The following is a 20,777-nucleotide window of genomic DNA, read 5'->3' as shown; positions in this document are numbered from 1 at the left end:
AAAACTGCAGTTGGATCCAGCAGCACAGGATTTTGGTGAGTCTTGGCCAGCCGTCCTAAACAGGTTGCTTTATCTGATCAGTTCATCTAATCTGAGCATTCACTTCCTTTTCCTAGACACATTGTTTTGGATGGCAGCCATGCTCACCACTATAACACCAGTGTACCAGTAAAAACAGTTTGGAATAAAGAGGTTCGTGAATATTAGTGACACCAGATGTTATCTTAAATAATCAACATGTAATAAAATGATTATGATACAAGGGTGTGTAAGCTAATATTTACTCTAGGCTAAGGGACAGAATTAATAAAAGAACAAGCTTTAGATATTCTATATACAGGTTTCCAAGAACCACAACAGGTGAAAATATGTTAAAGGTTAAAAGGTAATGTTAAATTATTAATGTTAAAAGATAACATAATGTAGGAGTGACGGTGCACATCTTTTAATCCCATCATTTGGAAAACAGATCGGTGGATCTCTGAGAATTCAAGGTCTGCCTGGTCTACATAGTCGAGACCCTGTCTCCAAGAAACGAACCGACCAATAAATAAATAGTAGAACAAACTGGCACATAAGATGAGATTGAAGGATTTAGTTAGCTTCCTGGGAAGACTTTCAAAGGTGTATTAAAGACATCAACAATGAAAAGCAGAAAGTCTTGACGTGCTAAGTAAACAAAAGTCAAGCCAGTTCATGGCTCAACTGCGGGTGAACCTACCATTTAGGAATACACAGGATCAGTAGACAGGTGGACACGTGCAAACTAGATTATCAGAACAGACACAGTTCTCCAAAGAAAGACTGTTCCCCCAAGTTACGATACCTGGTCAAACTGCAGGTCTTCACCCCTCTGAAGAGATCTGGATAACAACTTCTCCTATAATTAAAAACAAAACAAAAATGCTTAAATACAAAATATTAGAAGGCTGCCGTGTGACCAACGGTTTAGACTTACACTTCATTTGGCTTTTGTCCTATTTTTCAATAGGTTGCTTTAAAGGTAAGCCTCCATGTTACCCTCATCACAGTAGATGACTCAAACTAACCCCATGCATGGGACTTCACAGCCATTCTCTAAATAGAGTAGCTCCATTTAAGACAATTATTTGATTGAGAAATTCAAGTTCAAATGCCACCATTATGCTTTTATTAGTTTGTTCGTTTGTTCAACCAGTGTTGAGTAGATTGGGGATACAGCAGGGTGGTAGGACAACAATATGTGAAGCTACAGTACAAGCCAGAGAGGGAATAAAAAAAAAAAAAAGATCACTTCTAGGCGGGGCAGCTCAGGCCTGTAATCCACCACTAAGAAAATGGAAGCAGATAGGAATTTGGGGCCAACTTGACTATATAGTAAGTTCCAGGCTAGTGTCAGTTATGGAGCACAAAGTGAGGCCCCGTCTCAAAGGACAGAGGGTAGGGAACACAAGTGTTTATGAACTGCATCCTCACACTTCAAGGTGGCCACGCCTGTGAAGCCAGGTAGCTTGATTTGGAAGCTGTCTGGAGGACTTGAGAGCTCTGGCCTTTGCTTTTCTCATTTGAAAAATCAAACAAATAAATATAATATTAATGCTGTTTTCAAAAAGAAGCTAGATTAAGGTGGGGTGGTGGACAGTCCAGTTCTCTCTATGCACTGAAAATGTTTTTGTTTTTTTGGCTTCTGATGTTTGTTTTTTGTTTGTTTATTTGTTTTGGTTTTTCCAGACAGGGTTTCTCTGTACTGCTTTGGAGCCTGTCCTGGAACTTGCTCTATAGACCAGGCTGGCCTTGAACTCACAGAGATCCACCTGCCTCTGCCTCCGAAGTGATGGGGTTAAAGGCGTGCACCATCAATGCCTGGCTTGCACTGAAATTGTATGGAGAAGAAACAGTAGTGGGTAGGCTACCTGGGAACCACTGTTCTAGAAAATGTGTTTATGTGCCCCTCCCTCCCCAAAACATTACTTAGGTAAACATGCACTGCTAAGTCAGTCTTCCTCTGTTCAAGAAGGACTGCTGGAGGTATAGGCATTTTGTACATGAACTCTTTAAAATTTTTTTTAATAACCTATTTATTTTTGTTCATTGGCGGTCTGCATGCATGCATGTATGTCTGTGTGAAGGTATCAAGACACTTGGAACTGCAGTTACAGACAAGTAAAGACCTGCCATGTGGATTCTGGAAATCGAACCCAGGTCCTCCAGAAGAACAGTGAGGGATCTTAATTGATGAGACACTTATTTTTAATTATGTGTATTGGCACATGAGTGCCAGTGCCCACAGACACCAGAGGTGTGGGGTCTCCCAGACTGGGCATTATAGGCAATTCAGCTCTCCCTTTGGGGGGTGTCTCTGGCCTGTGTGAGCACTTGCACTCATGTGCGCATGCCTACACACAAATGTTAACGGTGTGTAGGATTTATTAAGTTCATATCTTGACGACTGCAGTTGGTTTGAACACATTAATAATAAACTCAGTCACCAATGGCACTGACATCACACAGACAAGATCAAAGCACTTTCCTCGGTGTCACTTGACCACCCTCGAACGGAGACTGGAATCCTCTCCTTTCACTCCTGCGTCTTCCAGCATCCCGGTCTGTCTGCTGTATGAGTCTGAATCTGTGCCTGCCTGAGGGCTGTCTTGTGACTCTATCCCTGTGTCTGTTTGTCCCTGTGTGTCTGTGTTTTGTTGTATCTGTGTGTGGGTATGAGTGTCCCAAACAAAGGCCCTCACTCTGCATTTACTGAAGAGCACAGAAAGTGTCACATGCAGAAGGGATGAGGGACACTTTACAGAAGTCTCCAACAGTTTACACTGACCCCAACTGACTGACATAACAAACAGTATTACAAACCTCCTTGTTCATCAAGCAATAGCCATACTTTATGTTCACTATTTATGGTAGATATTCATTTATAAGACTCATTTTTTTTTGTTTTGTTTTTGCCTATTTGTTGTTTCCAGCACATGATTATCAGAACACTTGGGTATTAACTTGGTTTAGGGGCACAATAGGGTACATAAAGTAAAAGATTACACCTCTGCATTCGCTTAGAGTGTAAGAGCTGATCACATGGGAAATCCAAGACAAGGGAGGTTGGTTGTTACATTGTTCTCTTCAAGGCAAGTTAAACAGGCTGAGTACACAGTAGGACAGCAGTCTTAAGTGGCCTCAAAGTGTATTATTAACTCAAGCTGTGAGGTCCAGCAAAAGTTCTAGTCTCTTAGAATGGAAGAGAGAGTTTCAGAATATTGTATATTCCACTACAGTGAGGAGCAAAAAGTGACAAAAGGGTAAGTCAACTAGGATGAGTAAAGACCACAGCTTATTCTACTGCAACAACAAAACCCTCCAACCAATAAGAAGAATTTAATAGATAAAGATACATGGGACTGCTAAGCAAAAGAAAGAAAGGTCTTAAAGTTGAGTGTATTTGAACACAATTGAGTTATTTAGATAGGAGTTTCCTATCTCAGACTTTCTGGATTCCAGTAAGGTTTGGTTTCTATATTTAGACTTATGTCTTTCTTCAGTATATGAGAGAATAATACCGCATCAAAGGGTTGTAGACTGGGGCTGGGGATATTGTTAGTATTTAGGCATTTGTACTGGCCTGTCCTTGGGGTTCTGACAGGACACACCCTTAGCTGCAGTCACTAAGAGCACCACCTGTGCACATTCACTACACCTTTTATAAGGGCCCTGCCCACCTCCCATCCTTCTATTTCTCTTTTTCCCTCCCTCTATCTGTTCCCCTCTTTCCTCTTTCCTGCTGCTCCTATCTCTGGAGGCCAGTGTCCCCACTTCCTTTCCCTAATAAAAAACCCCTCTGCTTGAACCCTCATCACATGTCGTTTTTCTCTTGAGCAATGCACAGCCCTGGATGTGATATCCAGCACCACCAAAAGACAGCAAAATGATCATGTCTGCAAATACCCCCAAGGAGCTCATGGCTGGTGGGGAAAGAATCATTTTCTTCTGGGTATAGCTTCTGGTAAGGTGCCCATGCTCCTGGAAACAACTCTAAGGAAACCCATTGGGTTATTAAAAATAAAAATATGAAACTAAAAGGGAAATTAGTTTGGAAGAGGTAGATGATTATCAAGAGTGAGGCAAAAGGGCAATGAGGAGTGAGAATGAACAAAATATATCGTGTACAGGTGCGAAAATGTCATAATGAGACCTGTTATTATATAGTTAATAGATGCTAATAAAACATAAGAATACAAAAACAAAAGTCAGTAACTGTTTACTTTTCTTTTTTAATAAAAGTTTACCACCTAAAATATAAGGCAGGAAGTATATCATAGAAATTATGTTAATTTTTTCTTTCACAAAAATATGATCTTTGTTCTCTCAGGGAGAGATTTCTAAAACTAAAACTTTTTCCTTTTCTATTCTGTCTTGCTTCCCACTGTGTGCATTGTTTGTGTTAGCCCTAGACTTTTAAGATCCAAACCCTATGATGTATTGTGGATATAAATTAAGCAAAACAATGAGTCCCTGCCTTCAAAGAGTATAGGCAGGCTGGGAATATAGTTCAAGGGCAGATGCTTGCCAGCTCTCATGAGGTCCTGGCTCCTTCCCCACCAGACACACCACCCCCCCTAAAGAATCTTACTAGTATGTAAGTACAAACTGAGGGAATATTGAGAACAAATGCTTAGTGCTCTTTGAGATTGTTCTCTGAAGACTTACTAATATCTAGTTGGTGAATATTTACATGAGTGCTAACTTGAACTGATGAAAGAATACTAAGGCAGCTGACAAAACATCATTTCTGGGTATGCTGGAGAGGGTGTTTCCAAAAGAGATTAACAATTAAATTGGTGGGCTGAAGAGGGAGGGTCTACCCTTCCCCAAGTGGAGAGGCACTATCCAATCAGCTGAAGATAAACTGAATTGAGAGATACATGCACTTACAAAGATTCTCCAGTAGTTCCCGAGTTTCCTTCCCTGGTTTGTGACAAATTCTTGTCAAAATAAAATTACAAGTCTATATAACATGATTATAAAGTATCTTTTTATGTGGGGCAGATAGGGTTCAAGACCCTGAACTCCAAATACATCATTTCTTTCTTTGTATTTATGAAGCCTATGCTAAAGTTTCAATTATGTAGCAGGAGCAGTAGGAGTGACATGAAAATGTATTGCTTTGAGGTTATTTGAACATGTGCATTTGTGTGGGAGTGTATGTGTACTTGAGTTCACTCTCTCGTGTGTGCGTACATGCACGTGCACGTGTATGTGTGTTTCCGGAGGATCAGGAGTTCAAGGTCACTCTCAGCTACATAGTGGATTCAAGGCCAGCCCAGGCTTCATGAGATACTGTCTCAAGAAAAGAACTTTCTACGTCCCCCCCCCCTCGAAGTATTTCTACTCTTCTATGATTTCTTTTAAAGATTATTTGTTCTTATCTTCTGTGTATGAATGTTTTGACCTCATGTATTTCTGTGCACTGTGCATGCCTGGTGCCCACAAAAGTCAGAAGAGGCATCAGATCCTTTGGAACTAGACTGGTCCTCACGTGTCTCTTCATAGTAAGGATATTAATTCAAATATTATCCAAAACCAAAACTGTCCCAGACGGGATTCTACATGTCTTCTCACGAGACCCTGAACAGCCCCCAGAAAAAGAGCTGACATTGTCTACTCCAGTGATTGCATGGGAAGATCATGATCTGTGTACACCACACTGACAGTAAGTGATTTCGAGCCTCATTCTTTTGTTGTTGTTTGCAGTCAGGGTCTCCTGGTGTAACAGCCCTGGCTATCCTGGAACTCTCTGTAGACCAGGCTGGCCTTGAACTCACAGAGATCCATCTGCCTCTGCCTCTGGAATGCTGGGATCAAAGGTGTGTGCCACCACTGCCCGGCTTTAGGAGCCTCATTCTTAAAAAGAACATGCTAAACACACCAGGGATGGGGAGATGGCTTTGGATTAAGAGCATTGATTGCTATTGCAGAGGACTCAGGTGTGCTTCCCAGGGCCTGTATGTGGCTTACAACCATCCACAACTCCCACTGAAGGACCTGATGCCTGCTTCTAGCCTCCTAAGACTCCAGGTCCACAGTACCCATACACACACGCAGGCAAACTACTCATATACATAAACATTGAACAAAGAAATCTTACTTAGAAAAACATGCCAGAAAAAACTTAAAAAAAGAAAAAAACAACTTAAAGATGCAGTGGAGCAAACGGATCATAAAATGTACACATATTTAAAATTCTCAAACAACAATGTAAATTGGAGAGCTGCAACAAGACACACAAGGTCTGAATCGGCAGGTGATAAGTTTTTCTTCCATCTTCTTTCAAGTCACTGGCAATGGACACAATTAACAGGTAAGCCTGGGAAGGCCTGAATAATCAGCCAAGATCCATCCATCTTAGCAAAAATTATTGGATTGCCTAGCATTCAGGCTGCTATTTCAATGCCTGCCCTCCCAGAATCTTTCTCCTAATGTGAAAATGAAATTTGAGGGAGAAAAATCCAGCTCATCTCTTCCTCGAAGGCCTCTGTAGCCTTCTCCTATCTTCGTTTCTAACATGGGAATGAAAAGACCAATTCTATCATTTTACTGCAGGTTAGGTCCTGGCAGCTTCTCTGCAGGCTGCTATTCTGAATGACTGGGAGCCAGGTCAGCATCATCCACTTGACAAGCCCTGGGTACTGCTCTGCTTAGACTGAGGCCTGGGAGGCTTTTCTTTAAGAACCCAGGGAACCACGTGGGTGTCTGCTTATTATTTCAAAGGAGAGAGAATAAATTTCAAGGTAGATGAAATTGCAAGGAAAGCATCTGAAGCTATTGTTTACACACTGTCCTGGGATTAGTCTAGGTGTCTTCATTATCTTGATGCTATGGATTTGCAATTTATCTAGACCTGGATAGAAATAAAAACTAAGCTGCCTGACCTAGATAAGGGGGAACTGCTTCAGTAGTGGGGGGATGTCATGGCTAAAAAATCTATAAGCTATGACAAAGGTTAGGAGGCAATCTTGGTATGTCAGGGAGACAGAGAGGGAGAGAACAAGACACAGACACCAAATCCTGGGTGTCAGGGAGAATAGGCAGGAATGCCTCCTCTCTTTAAGTGAGACGAGGGGGTGGCAACATCCATGTTGCAATGGCATTCTAAAAACTATTTACTTATTTTTAAATAATGTTTTTATTTTTATTTTATGAGCACTGATCAGTGTTTTGCCTGCATGTATGTCTGTACAAGGGTGTCAGATCCTTTGGAATTGGAGTTACAGTCAGTAGTGAGCTACCATGTGGGTGCTGGGAATTGAACCCTGGTACTCTGGAGTAATAGTCAATGCTCTTAACCACCAAGCCATCATCTCTCCAGCCCCAAGATTTATGTATTTTTACCTTATGTGTAAGAGTGTTTTACCTGCATGTATGTCTTGTAAATCCCACATGTGTACCTAGTGTTGGCAGAAGCCAGAAAAGGGTGTCAGATTCTCTGGAACTGGAGTTACAGATGGTTAGGAACCACCGTGCAGCTGCTGAGAACCAAACCCAGGCCCTCTGCAAGAGCAGCCAGTGCTCCTGGCTGTTGAGCCATCATTCCAGCCTCTCTTGATGGAATTTACTCTATGAAGCCTAATTTCATAATCTCATTTTAGGATTACACAGCAGACACTCCTGGAATAGCCTGTTAAATAAATGAGTAAAACAGCACTGGACTATTCTGAAGGGAGGAATAGAAGCTCTGCCTTGAGCAGTGGCATTACAGTGCCTATGAGGGCTAAAGTCATGGTAAAGTGCAAACCTTTATGAAATACCTAAACCACAGGCCACCCTGCAGAGCAGATGCCTGGTTCCTGGCAACACATAACACACACCAAAGATGACAAATAACCAACTATGATATAACATAGGTCAGATATGTGTATACATCTGTGCATATTTATCTACATGTGTGTATATGTGCATGAATACATATTGACACATACTATGTGCAAATTACTCTTTGGACCTTGCAGGCACGTGTTATGGTAAAACACTTAGCTTAGTGTAGATCCTCTATTTTGGAGGGAGCAAAAGTGAGTTCAGAAAGACTAGCAGACTGTCGTTAAAAGACACTTTTTAAAATGAGTTGGAAGCATTTTAAATGGAAAGAAAAACAAAAAGCTATGGAGAAGGCATCTAAGGCAGAGTCCTGGGACCTCACGTCAACCACACATCTGTGAAACCTCACAATGACTCGACAAGAACCTGAACCTGTTAATCCTTAGCAACAGCCCAGAGCAGGATGTGTTGATATTTGTGTGGTTGACTAGGAAAAGCCAAGTGAACAGAGGAAAATGATGGTGTGATGAGCCACTTTGTGAGTTTACATACTCTTCTACACTGAATCTGACCTGGACAAGACCTCTGGAATGACAGTGTTTTTACCAATAAAAGGGAGCAAGGGGATAATTTATAGACTGGGCCACATTAGGTAACCTTCTCATACATCCTTTCACTCTCAAGACCTTAAGAATTTCAAAGTTCTTTCAAGAATATGGAATTTAGCTGGGCGGTGGTGCTGCACACCTTTAGTTCCAGCACTCAGGAAGCAGAGGCAGGTGGATCTCTGTGAGTTCAAGGCCAGCCTGGACATTTTTGAGACTTGATAGGACCATAACACATGAAACTGTTATCAAGTATTTTGTGAAACAGGTGATTTTTTACGGGTGTGGTGCACTGGAGACACTATAAACTTCCCATAGGATTTTTTTTTTCCTTTCCTTGACTGTGAGCTATTGATGATGGCACCTGTAGCTTTCATCACATGATTAAAAGAGCACTGAAAAGAGAAATTAACACGTTGTAAATTAAGCGTATTTGTGACTAAAATTTATGGTTGTTAAGGTTTTATAATCCTTATGTCTTAAAACAAAACTCTAAGCCAGACCTAGTGGTACACACCTTTAGTCCCAGCACTTGGGGGCAAAAGCAGGTGGATCTCATGATTTGAGGACAGGCTGGTCTACACAATGAGTTCCAGGACAGCCAGAGCTACATGGTTGAGACTCTTGTGTCCCCTCATGTCCCCCCAAAAAAAGAAAAAGAAAAAACTCCCAATAAACAAAAACATTTTATATGATACACATGCTATAAAATGTGTGTGTGTGTGTATTTGTGTGCTTGTATAAGAAAAGCATTTATTTGATATGTACAATATAATTCAGGAATGGTTTAAGTTGAATGGAGTGACGTGCATAGTTTTAGAACACAAATCTGGCTGATTTAGGTACCCCAGAACACATCATCTCACTGACACTTTTGCCAAGCAGCTTCCTCTACTTAATGACTAGGAAGAAATTCACCTCAGCAATCAGTTTCACACCTAAGTAGTTCAGAGCATGTGTGATGATGCCATCTTCCACTTTCCCAGGACATCAACTTGTGCTCTGCCCTGAGAAAGCACACAGGTCCAGAAGCCAATATTATGCTTCATTCCACCACTTGTTGGCTTTTGGCCTAGATGAGCAACAATTCCTCTAAGTTCCAACTGGCAGGGAACAGCTATCCCTGATCAAGTTGGGTAGGAGTAAATGAGCTGCAGCAGTTACAGGGTCCATCTCCATCACCATTGGTCCCCAGCCCCTACAGCATCCTTCAGTGTGCTACAGATTTGTTCCCTTCAAACCCAGAGGGCCACATAAGCGCCATCCACATTTCCAGTGCTACCTGACCAAACTAACATTGGGAAGCTAAGCTTGTTCCCTTGAAGACCAGGTTGACCAGGTCATCTTACATGAATCCAATAACCTCGTTTCATTTTACTCATTCTGCCTGTGTATTTGGTAATGACACTTCTACTCAGCCCTTAACTTCTTTTGCTATCAGTGTTTTCTCAGCTTTGAGGTAGAAGATGCCCACTTTTACGATAATCACCATCTCTTAGGAGATGTCCATAAGGGTTCCCAACCACCAATGAAGCAAATACGAATGGGCGGGTCGCCAGTGAGTCTAGTTTTATGCTCGAATGAAAAATGATCTTATTCACCTCACTGTGTACTTTACCCAAGCAAGTGCCCTGCCATCTTCTAAGATCCCAAGCAGCTGCCACTCTGAAGTGTAACTCCAGGACTGCTCCGATTCAATACATGTCAAATGCTTTGAATCTTCTACTGCTTTCTCTTCTACTTTTAAGGACCTGGCTCACTCCAGGCTGAACTACATACGATTCTCTCCTTGTGTGTCTGGCCACCATGCTGTTAATCACGATCCTGAACTACAACTGCACAATCTAACCTAAACTTTTACCTATGGCAGCCCTCCCCATCACAGCCTCCAATCACCTGCTCCAAGTATCTCTCATGTGTTATTAGTGTAAAAATATGTGTGTCTGCTATGGTGGCACATGTCTCCAATCCTGGCACTTGAAGAGGGTAATAGGATCAGGAGTTCAGAGTCATCTCTGGTGAACCACATGAGAGCTTGACTTAAAAAATAACAATTAAAAAAATAAGATATTCACTAGTTATAACAACTTGCAAAACACTCCAGCTTGTCTTTTATATCCTTTTATTTGGGGAGGGGGGGCGCTACATGGTTTCTACCTGTGTAGCCATGTAGTAGTTTCTCTTCCTTAGTGATTTCTAAGAATGTGTCAAAGTGGATTCTGAAGCCACCACTGCTGCCTGGACCAGCACTTTATAGTAATCCTAGCCCTTAATATGTATTCAAGTATATTATTCCCTTTGGAAAATTCGTATTATACCAGCTAATGCAAAAGTTAAAAAGTGTGGGGGGGAGGGGGAAAAAGAAAAATGAGATTTATAGATGGCTCTACTCACCAAGGGTTCAGCCATTACAACTTCAATTTTCTTTTCAGCTTGAACAGCAAATTCTGCAAAGAGGCTCTTGATGACATATTCACCGGGCTTGACATCGGGGTCAATCGTGATGTTTGACATGATGATGTTCTTTCTTCCCGAAGTGGAATGAAAGTTGGAAGCAGCACAGAACTTATTCACTTTGCTGACTGGTGCGGAAGCTAAAAGTCGGAGACACGAAAGAGCCCTGTATTAATATGCAGCCCCACGGAACCTACTCAATCCACCTCATAGAACATGCATCTTGCCAACCCCTCCTCGATCTCCCCATCTCAGTTACCATCCTCTAGAGTTCTCTTTACTGTAATTGTGCTGCTGTTAGGAATTGTCATGTAAATATTTTTTGGAGGTAGAGGTTTGCCAGAGGGGTCTCAACTCACAGGCTGAGAACCACTGCCCTGGACCATCTGACCAAAATCCAGTTATTCAATGAATCTTTATTGTGCGCCTGCAGAATGCCAGGCACGACCGTAGGTACATCTAGGCCTAAATGGATCAAATGAGAATCACTCTGGAAGTCACATGAATAAAAATAGCCAGTACATAGTAGACATAATGTGTGGCTAGGCGGGTGTTAAAATGGAGCGCACGAAAAGAAAAGTCCTGAAAAGTAGCACCGAAAATAATTTTATGGCTGGTCATCACCACGACACAAGGAACTGTATTAAAGGGCTGAAGCATTATGAAGGGTGAGGACCACTGGGCTAGAGTAAGAAAAAAAATAAAAGAGAAGTGAATTCATGAAACAGGAGTGGGGTTAGGAGCTGAAAGAGGCTACCTTGGAAAGCATGCACACGAAGGCTTCACTGAAGAAGCCACACCTGACTGCAGGCCTAAACGATGAAAAGAGGGGCAGAAGAGAGCAGTGAGATCAGAACACGCATGAACAAAAAGACCCAGGGCAGGCGGGGTGGAGAGGCGAGAGGAGGTCAGCGCTCGGAACATGGAGGGCCCTGTAGGACTCTGCGAAGAACGTTCAGTGGAAAGTATTAAGTCAGGTGGGGAGGGATGGGATCTGACTTGTCCTGGTAAATGTCTCTGGCTTCTTTGGAGAATGAGTGTGAGGAACACAAGGCACCAGGGATGCCAGTACAGAAATCCAAGTGAGAGAGCTTGGCACAGAGGACGAGGAAATAAACAGCTGTGAACCTCCTCGGATTTCCATGGTATTGGGGCGAGGCGCAGGAATCAACAGTAATACACAGTATCTTCTCTTGACTCACTCAGAGGTCTCTGGGACCATCTACTTAGATGATACGTTGTCTGGCAAGTAGTGAGTCCTATCCGGCTGGATGGAAACAGTGCAAACCTACCTCCCTCCCGCCTATAAACTCATCCCATCACGTCCTTTCTCCCAGCCTGAGGCACTCTAACTTGAGCATGCATGACTTCTCTTGGCCTCGTGAACTCACACAAAAGTCTGTGCTTCTGCTTCAATCTGATCTTCAGCTCCTGCCCTCCCCCTATAAGAACTGTGTCATCTAATTAACTCCATCCCTAATGCAGGAAAGTGGAATATAGTTACTCAAACACTGAATAGCTGTGGATGTATATATCATGATAGGACAGCCAATTCGTTTAAAAATATATCAATTCAAAACCTATACTGCATTTTTAGGTCAAAGAAAATCAATTCTATGCTAGGCATAATGGCACGTGCTTGCGATTTCAGCACTCAGAAGGCTGAGGTACTTAGGGTCATGAGTTCAAGATCACAACAGGGGTAGACCACGTGGTGGTGGTGGGGGCATCTGAAAAATTAAAAAGTCTACTCTATAAAACTCAGTTTGTAAAAATGACTGCAAACTGCTAGTATCAAATCAAAAAACAAGCACCTTGTATTAGCACCAAGTTAAGATACATTTTGTATTCTAGAATTAATACTGTATCATAAAACAATCCAAGACAAAAATTCATAGTCTGTGGAACACAGCATTCATTATTTCAAACAATGACCTGCTTGTCTACGATGTGTCAGGATCCAACATTGTGTATTATTAAAGAGGGAATCTATTAACAAGTGTCACTGTGGAAAAAGTCACAGACCTTAAATTTTTAAAAATTATTTTTGGCTCCTTAAGCGTCAAAGACATGTCATCTCAAATGGCTTGCTTTCACAGCCGTCTCCTCACTTTGAAAGCAATCACATGGAGATGCTCTGTTGGTGGTTCTCAACCTGTGGGTCGCAGCCCCTTTGGGGATGGCATCTCAGATACCCTGCATGTCAGGTTGTTTACACTGTGATTCATAACAGCAGCAAAATTACATTATGAAGAAGCAATGGGGTAATTTTTTGGTAGGGGGTCACCACAACAGCTGTGTTAAAGGGTCGCAGCGCTAGAAAGGTGGAGAACATCCACTCCGAGGTGTCATGACTATGAGGTGAAAGACACTTGTCAAGGAAATCAAAACTCCAGGAAAACTTTATTTCTACCTTGAAACTCAAAAATCTTACCAACACCAAGTGTTTATGGTTACGTAAGCTAAAATAGTATTTCAATGTAACTTTTAGTGTACCTTTAGTAAATGTGTTTACTACTACAGAATAAGGGGGGTAGTACGTATCTTCCGATTGAAATTTCAAGCCATTAAACATCCCAGTAATAGAGTTAGAAAAGAACCTAATGGTTTCCAGTCCAGTTAACTGAACACTGCACAAGCAACCAAAATGATATGATCCAAAAATATCAAGCGGCATGGAAAGGTGTACAAAATACAACCTCAGACTTACAACAACAACAACAAGAATACATACACAAAAACAAATTGGGAGGAAGGAAAATTCTTATAGCTTATTATATAAAGAATTAACCACTTTCATTGGCATTCGCAGAGCACAAATGAAATTACTTTGAAAACTACCAATTCCTTCATATAGAAAACAGGACAGAAGATTATGAATAAGTGTAAAGAATATATAACTAAGAGCCCAAGAAGCACAAAGTAATTCATGCCTGGTTTTACTGACTTTCTAATGGTAAGTAAGAACTGGAGGGGCCAGGTTGAGCAAGCCAAGAGAAACAAGACAGTAAGCAGCACTCCTCTGTGGCCTCTGCACCAGCTCCTGCCTCCAGACTCCTGCTGGGCGTGGCTTCCTACCTGGACTTCCCCCTGTGAAGAACTGTTTACTGGGAGGGTAAGTGAAATAAACCATTTACCTACTTTCAAGTCCCTTTTGGCCATGGTGTTTTATCACAATAATAGAAGAAACCCTAACCAAGATATTCATGACACTGCTTGAATTAAATATTTTATAAAGTAGGAGGATTTCATGTTCTAGTATTTAAATATTTAATTATGTATATATCTGTCTGTGTTTGTGCACTTGAGTGCAGTACTCAAAGAGGCCACAAGAGGGTGTTGCCTCCCCGGAGCTGGAGTTACAGGTGATTGTGAGCCAGCCAATGTGGGTGCTGGCAACTAAACTCACATCCTCTGGAAGAGCAGTGTAACTTTTAACCAGTGAGTCATCTCTCCAGCCCAAATAGTATTTCTCTACATGCCCATGAAGGAATACAAGCATAAATGTTAGAGCATAAGTCTCAAGAACATGGTCCAGGCACTGAATTACAAACAGAAAAATCCAATGTCACATTAAACACTCTTGGGACATAAACCTACTGACCATGAATAGCTATGTTAGGATAGAGCAAGGCTTAAATGTTTTATATTTCAGCATTTCTATTCTTTAGTTCACTTTATAGCACTGTGCTGATATAATATAAACAATAAAACAGCTGGCATTTTAATACAACACCTGTTCCCTGATAAATTTAAATTCAGTCAAAAAGAAAGGACACGTAGGCAGAGACATAACCCTTGAACCGGTGTGTTTCTGGAGTAGTTATAACAGTGAACTTAGGGGTTGTTTGCATGCGTGGCTTAATAGGCAAAGCGCTTGTTGCTCAAGCATGAGGACCAGGCTTCAATCCCTAGGAACCATGTAAAAGCCAGGTATGGTAGTACGTATCTGTGATGCCAGTGCTGGGGGTGGGGGGAGGGTAAAAGACAGGTGGGTCCCTGTAGCTCACTGGCTGGACAGCCTCGTCCAAATCAGGCAGATCCAGGTTCTGGGTTCTGTGAGAGACTTCCTCAAAAGTAAGATGGGAGACAATTTAGGAAGGTACCTAACACTGACCTCTGGCCTTTACATATGCATTATGCACTCATGCATGTGCATGCACATGCACATGCACACACACACAGGCACGCACACATACAGATACACACACACACACACACACACACACACAGCCTCTGTAGGTACAGGATTATGTTCCTCAGATACTACAGTACACATATTTATATAGAGGTTTATGTGATATGGAACCATACAGTTGCTTACTATTATAGTCATCATTGTTTATACCACTTAAAATTAAGTTTTAAGGACACCTAAGAAAGAAAGGGTGTTTTTTCTCTCTTTTGTGGGGGGGGGGGTTGCTACCAGCTCCCAAATGAATCACACAGAGACCTATTCTTGGTTAATGAATGCCCGGCCTTAGTTTGGCTTGTTTCTAACCAGCTTTTCTTAATTATCCCATCTATCTATCTTTTGCCTCTGGGCTTTTCCTGTTCTCTTCTGCAAACCTTACTCTTATTCCATGGATGGCTGTGTAGCTGGGTGGCTGGGTGGCTGTGTGGCTGTGTGGCTGTGTAGCTGTGTAGCTGTGTAGCTAGGTGGCTGGATGGCTGTGTAGCTGGGTGGCTGTGTGGTTGTGTGGCTGTGTGGCTAGGTGGCTGTGTAGCTGGGTGGCTGTGTAGCTGGGTGGCTGTATGGTTGTGTGGTTGTGTGGCTGGGTGGCTGTGTGGCTGGGTGGCTGTGTGGCTGTGTAGCTGTGTGGCTGTATGGTTGTGTGGTTGTGTGGCTGGGTGGCTGTGTAGCTGGGTGGCTGTGTGGCTGTGTGGCTGTGTGGCTGTGTGGCTGTGTAGCTGGGTGGCTGTGTGGCTGTGTGGCTGTGTGGCTGTGTGGCTGTGTAGCTGGGTGGCTGGGTAGCTGTGTGGCTGGGTGGCTGTGTAGCTGGGTGGCTGTGTGGCTGGCCCCTGGCCCCGACATCCTCCTCTCCTTGTTCTTTTGCTCTCCTTCCCCCTTTCTCCTTCTGTCTATCCTCCCTGCCTGCCACCCCTGCCTGTCCTTGCTCCTACCTCACTATTGGCCACTCAGCTCTTTATTAGGACCACCAGGTGTTTTAGACAGGCACAGTCACACAGCTTCACAGAGTTAAACAAATGCAGCATAAACAAAAGTCACACACCTTAAAATAATATTTCCCAACAAAAGAGCATTAAGTAAACGGCCTTAGAAGAAGAATTTAAAACAACAACAAAGACTTCATAACTCAAACACAAAATTAGTTTAAAAAAAAAAAAAAAAGAAAAGAAAAGAAAAGAAAAAAGCAAACCCAGGCCAGGGAGTTATTTCGTGGACACCAAGGAACTGACTGTAAAGTTTGTACAGGAGGAGAAGCAGCTCAGAAACAAGCAGCACAATATAGAAGGCTGACACTAAAGTCCTGGCTTCGGGACTTTTAAAGCTACAGTAATCAAGGCATTGTGTTATTGGCAAAGGAATAGACAAACAGATCAGTGGGGCAGAACAGACAGCCCCAGAAATAGACCTACACAAGTACAGGCAACTGATCTTTGACAAGGGAGCAAAGGAAATGCAACAAATAAAGACTTCAACAAATGCAGCTGGAGCAACCAGACACCCACATGCTTAAGGGGGGGGGGGGAGCAAAAGTACTTAAACAGAATTTTTAACTTCCACAAAAACTCACTGAAAATGGAACACATAGACCTAAACATAAAATGCAAACCCTCAATTATCTCTGGGAAGACAGGAGAAAAATCTAGGTGATCTTGATTTCAGTGGTGCTTGTTAGAAACACACTAAAACCAAGATCTGAGAATGGAAAGGGAATAACTTATTAACAACATTAAACACACACACACACACACACACACACACACACACACACACACACACTCAATGATGAAGATGAAAAGACTAGCCCCAAGAAAGAAAATAAATCTAATAAAGAATTTGTTCGCAAAGTATATAAACAACGATGAAAGAGTCCAATGTAAAAACAGGCACTTCACAGAGAACATCCACATGCCAAGTGAAAAGATGCCATCCTCTTACATGCTCAAGAAACTGCCAACAAGAATTCACTGCATGGCTCCTGGAGTGGCGGCATTCCCAAGTAGACCACATATTGTGAAGGAGGAAATGAGACAAGGGGGACAGAACTGTCACCTGTTGCTGGTGGGAATGCAAGATGGGACAAACCACTTGGGAAGTGTACACGCTCTTCCTGTGATAACCATTACCTTTGATCATGGTTTTTGCATGCAGGAACTATATGTATGTCTACACAACAACCTGCACACAGTTTACAGTAACTCATAACCGCTTTGCTTGAGGTTAGCCGAACAGACACAACCAAGATGCTCTTCAGTGGGTGGGTGGAGGCATCCACACAAGGGGCTGCTACTTGGCATGTTGATGAAACCAGAGGAATCGTTTTAGGATCATTACATTATTTACTTATTGTGTGGGGTGGGGGGAGCGGGTAGTTACAGGCCATTTTACCCATGTGGAGGTCAGAGGATATCCCATGAGAGACAATAATTCTCTCCTTTGATCATGTGGGTTCCCGTGATCTTCAAAGATTATCATTCAATGGACAAGCCCAACAGCTCACCACCAGCTGCTCTAATTCCTGGGAGAACTACATTGAATGTACCCCTCCTGACTTGAGGAATAAATTGGCTCCAAATCTCTCTATCTATCTCTCTCCTCTCTCCCTCTCTCTCCTTTCCCTCTCCCCCTCCCTCTTTTTTTGTGGGGGGGATTTTTGAGACAGGGTTTCTCTGTGTAGCCTTGGTTTTTCTGAAACTCACTCTGTAGACCAGGTTGGCCTCAAACTCAGAGGTCCACGTGCCTCTGCCTCTCAAGTGCTGGGATTAAAGGTGTGTGACACCATCACCCAGCTAAATTAGTATCACTTGTCACATGGGAGAACAACTCTGGTGCATGAGATCCTGCCCCAGTTTATAAGAACTTGCCATTAGTAACCTTTATTTCCTCTAGAACCGTGCAATTGCCATGCATCCTTTATCCTCTAAGGTCCACATGGATCCTTAACAGACCATTTGCCATATCAGACTTTCTGATATAATCTTTTAACTTATTTACAATGCAAAGGACTGGGGTGGGGGCTCGCTTTGAGAGAGAAAGAGCTACATGTACTTTGTTGCAACTCTTTTCTTGGTTCATTTATTTATTCCATTTTAATCTATCATCTGCCTGGAAGTTTCTTTGGCTATTAATGCAGACTTTCTCTCCCAAGATTTAACCAGTTCTTCTGGGTTCACTTAATGAAATGTTGTCCTGGCTTTAACACCATAAACTAAATTTATACTTGAATATGCATTTGGGCTTCCTGTTCTGCTTATTAACACTGTTTCTGTGTCAGCTCCATGCTATTAGTTGCTATGACTTTGGGGTAGAGTTAGCACCTTGTGTCACACATCTTCCTACATACAAAATTCACTGTCACTCAATATACATATCTCTCTACACATTAACTTGGGGAGGGGGGACCAACTGGCATCTTTATAATATAAAAAGACCATGTAGCCAGCATGGTAGTGTACAACATTCATAAGGCAAGCAGATGGATCTCTGAAAATTTGAGGCCACCCTGGTCTATATGGTGAATTCCAAATAGCCAGGGTTATAAGATGAGAACCTGCTTTACAAAAGGGGAAAAAAAGAAAAAAAAAAGAAAAGAAAGAAAGATTAAGGGAAAAGAAAACTAAAGCTGACAAACTCTCCACTAAGAACACATATTTATATCTTACTAATCATAATCCCTAAATACTCTGCTTCTGTTCTGTGTGAAGGAAATCATTTTTCCCTTGCTAGTTAGTTCAGTGGTTTTCTTCCCATTCAATTATAACAGATAGCATAATTAAAACTCTTGCTTGTTCCCTGAACAGCTGTTTCATAAATGTTTATTTATCCTAATCTAAACTATTTCCACTAAAAACAGCTTCTAAACATAGAAGTCCTGTGACATCTCTGGTGTGTGTTCAGTGATGTTTTACTTGAAGTCTTCAACAGAACTATTCTATATCCCGAAGCTCAAGGAAGAAGAGCCAACTTCTAAACTACCCATTACTGACTCTGCTAGAGAACTCCAGTTATGATGTCCCTGACTCCTCATGGAGCCTTCAGAAGCTCGGCTCAGGCCATCTTAAAAAACCCAGAGGTAAGGCAGCATTTACAGAGTGTGCTGGGTGGGGCTCAGGAGGCCCCACAGCTAGCTGAGAGCTACTGGCACATAATGGCGGCTGGGCCAGGGAGAGTCGGTTTTCTTCAGGGGTGTGGCTCTTGGTAGGTTGCCATGTTCCAGTGGCTGCTGCCACACCCATGTGCATAAGAGCAGCACTAAATAGACTCAGCGAGTATTTTTAAAAAAAAAGAAAAGCAAAGAGAGAGGAGAGAGAGAGAGATGAGAGAGAGAGAGAGAGAGAGAGAGAGAGATGAGAGAGAGAGAGAGAGAGAGGAGAGAGAGATTACAAAGTGCCTGGGATAAAGGTAGAATAGAAGCAAGGCAATTGCAAGCTCACAGCCTGCAGTACACAGTGAGACCTGATCTCAAATAACATAAAGGTCGACATGGAACGCTTTGGGAAGTTTACAGCTTGGCCAGAAAAGCGGTGGGTGTATGTATGCTACGGTCCAGTTAAGCATGGTTTCATTGCTAAACCCAGGAAAAGCACTGGAAAGCCACTGAATTTGTACTGGGTCCCTGGGAAAGCTGCCTCAGGAGTAGCCACCAAATCAGCAGAGCCAATCCAGCTTAGAAATACAGCCATACAAATCTACTTCAAAGACTTTTCTGGATACAGTACTTTTTTGAACAGAGCTATGGGGGTACCCTCCCTGAAGGCCCAATAAAATGTTCCAAGGCTGTTACCACTGTGGCTCAGGCAGGCCCAGGTTCAGCTAGTACTGAGAGCAGAACTTGTGTGATGCTGGCTGTGCATGTGTGCAGAATGCACACATTACAGAGTTATGGTAGCCTCTACCAAGACTCCAAAGGACAGTAAGCAAGAAGTCCCATCAGCTAAACCACAGTAAGGTGAACTGTGAAGTCTTGATACCTTAAGAATGCACAGGTGTTGGCATATTGCAAAAAACCTACTATAGGAAGCTGCAGACAACCTGAAAAACCCAGCCAAGAGACAAGCCACATGCAATGAACGAGGCAGAGGAACAAAACTGCCCAAACCCTTGGAACCCATTCCTCTCAATGGGCCCCAAGTCCTCCCAGGGAAGCTTCAGGATTTAATGCTCGCTCTGTGCTTTGGTCTCACCTGGAGCTTGCACCTCTTAACTGCCTCCCTATTTCTGGCTTCTGAAATAGCTCGCTCTGCACCTGCCTGGATAAGTAACTTACAAGTATGTACTTCCTTTTGATTTGTTTGTTTGTTTTTGCAGAGGCTCATGGTTGATTTTGCCTTCCCTTGCAGAGGAGATCATGAGCTTGGACTTTTGGGCAATGCTGAATGGTAACACTTTAGGGACTTGTGGGGACAGACTGGACATATCTTATACCGTGACATAGATATAATCCATTGGGGCTGGCATAAGAATGCTGCGGTTTAGATGTTAAATGTGGTAGGGGCTTGGTTCAAATGGTGACAAATAGAGGAGGGAGGGCAAGCTGGCTTAACTACCAGCATCCCCCAAGGAACTGTGGGACCCTGACTAGCCACTTGCCTTTTCCTTTCTTGGTTTCTGCTTCACCATGTGGCCCTAACAGAGACTTAGAAACAGTAGACTCATCCAGTTGTGGTCCAGGAACCATAAAAAATCCTTTCTCTTTATAAGCAGTTGTCTCAGGCATTTTGTTACGATGAAAAGCT

At 42.5% G+C, this 20,777-nt stretch overlaps 1 protein-coding gene across 7 annotated transcripts in view; it reads right to left on the bottom strand.

The window, feature by feature from the left end:
- Window positions 1–20,777, bottom strand: part of Fryl (FRY like transcription coactivator) — a 228,747-nt gene that overhangs the window by 105,686 nt on the left and 102,284 nt on the right. For all 7 annotated transcript variants that reach the window (XM_051198380.1, XM_051198377.1, XM_051198379.1 and 4 more), the window contains 2 exons: window positions 10,794–10,993; window positions 827–880 (listed from right to left, as the gene is read on the bottom strand). In XM_051198380.1, coding sequence (XP_051054337.1) covers window positions 827–880; window positions 10,794–10,993 — 254 coding nt within the window. The remainder of the gene's footprint in view (window positions 1–826; window positions 881–10,793; window positions 10,994–20,777) is intronic.

The sequence above is a fragment of the Phodopus roborovskii genome, unplaced genomic scaffold (genome assembly GCF_943737965.1).
Source record: "Phodopus roborovskii unplaced genomic scaffold, PHOROB, whole genome shotgun sequence".
In the NCBI taxonomy this organism is placed as follows: Eukaryota; Metazoa; Chordata; class Mammalia; order Rodentia; family Cricetidae; genus Phodopus; species Phodopus roborovskii.
This window is presented reverse-complemented; position numbering and strand designations above follow the sequence as displayed.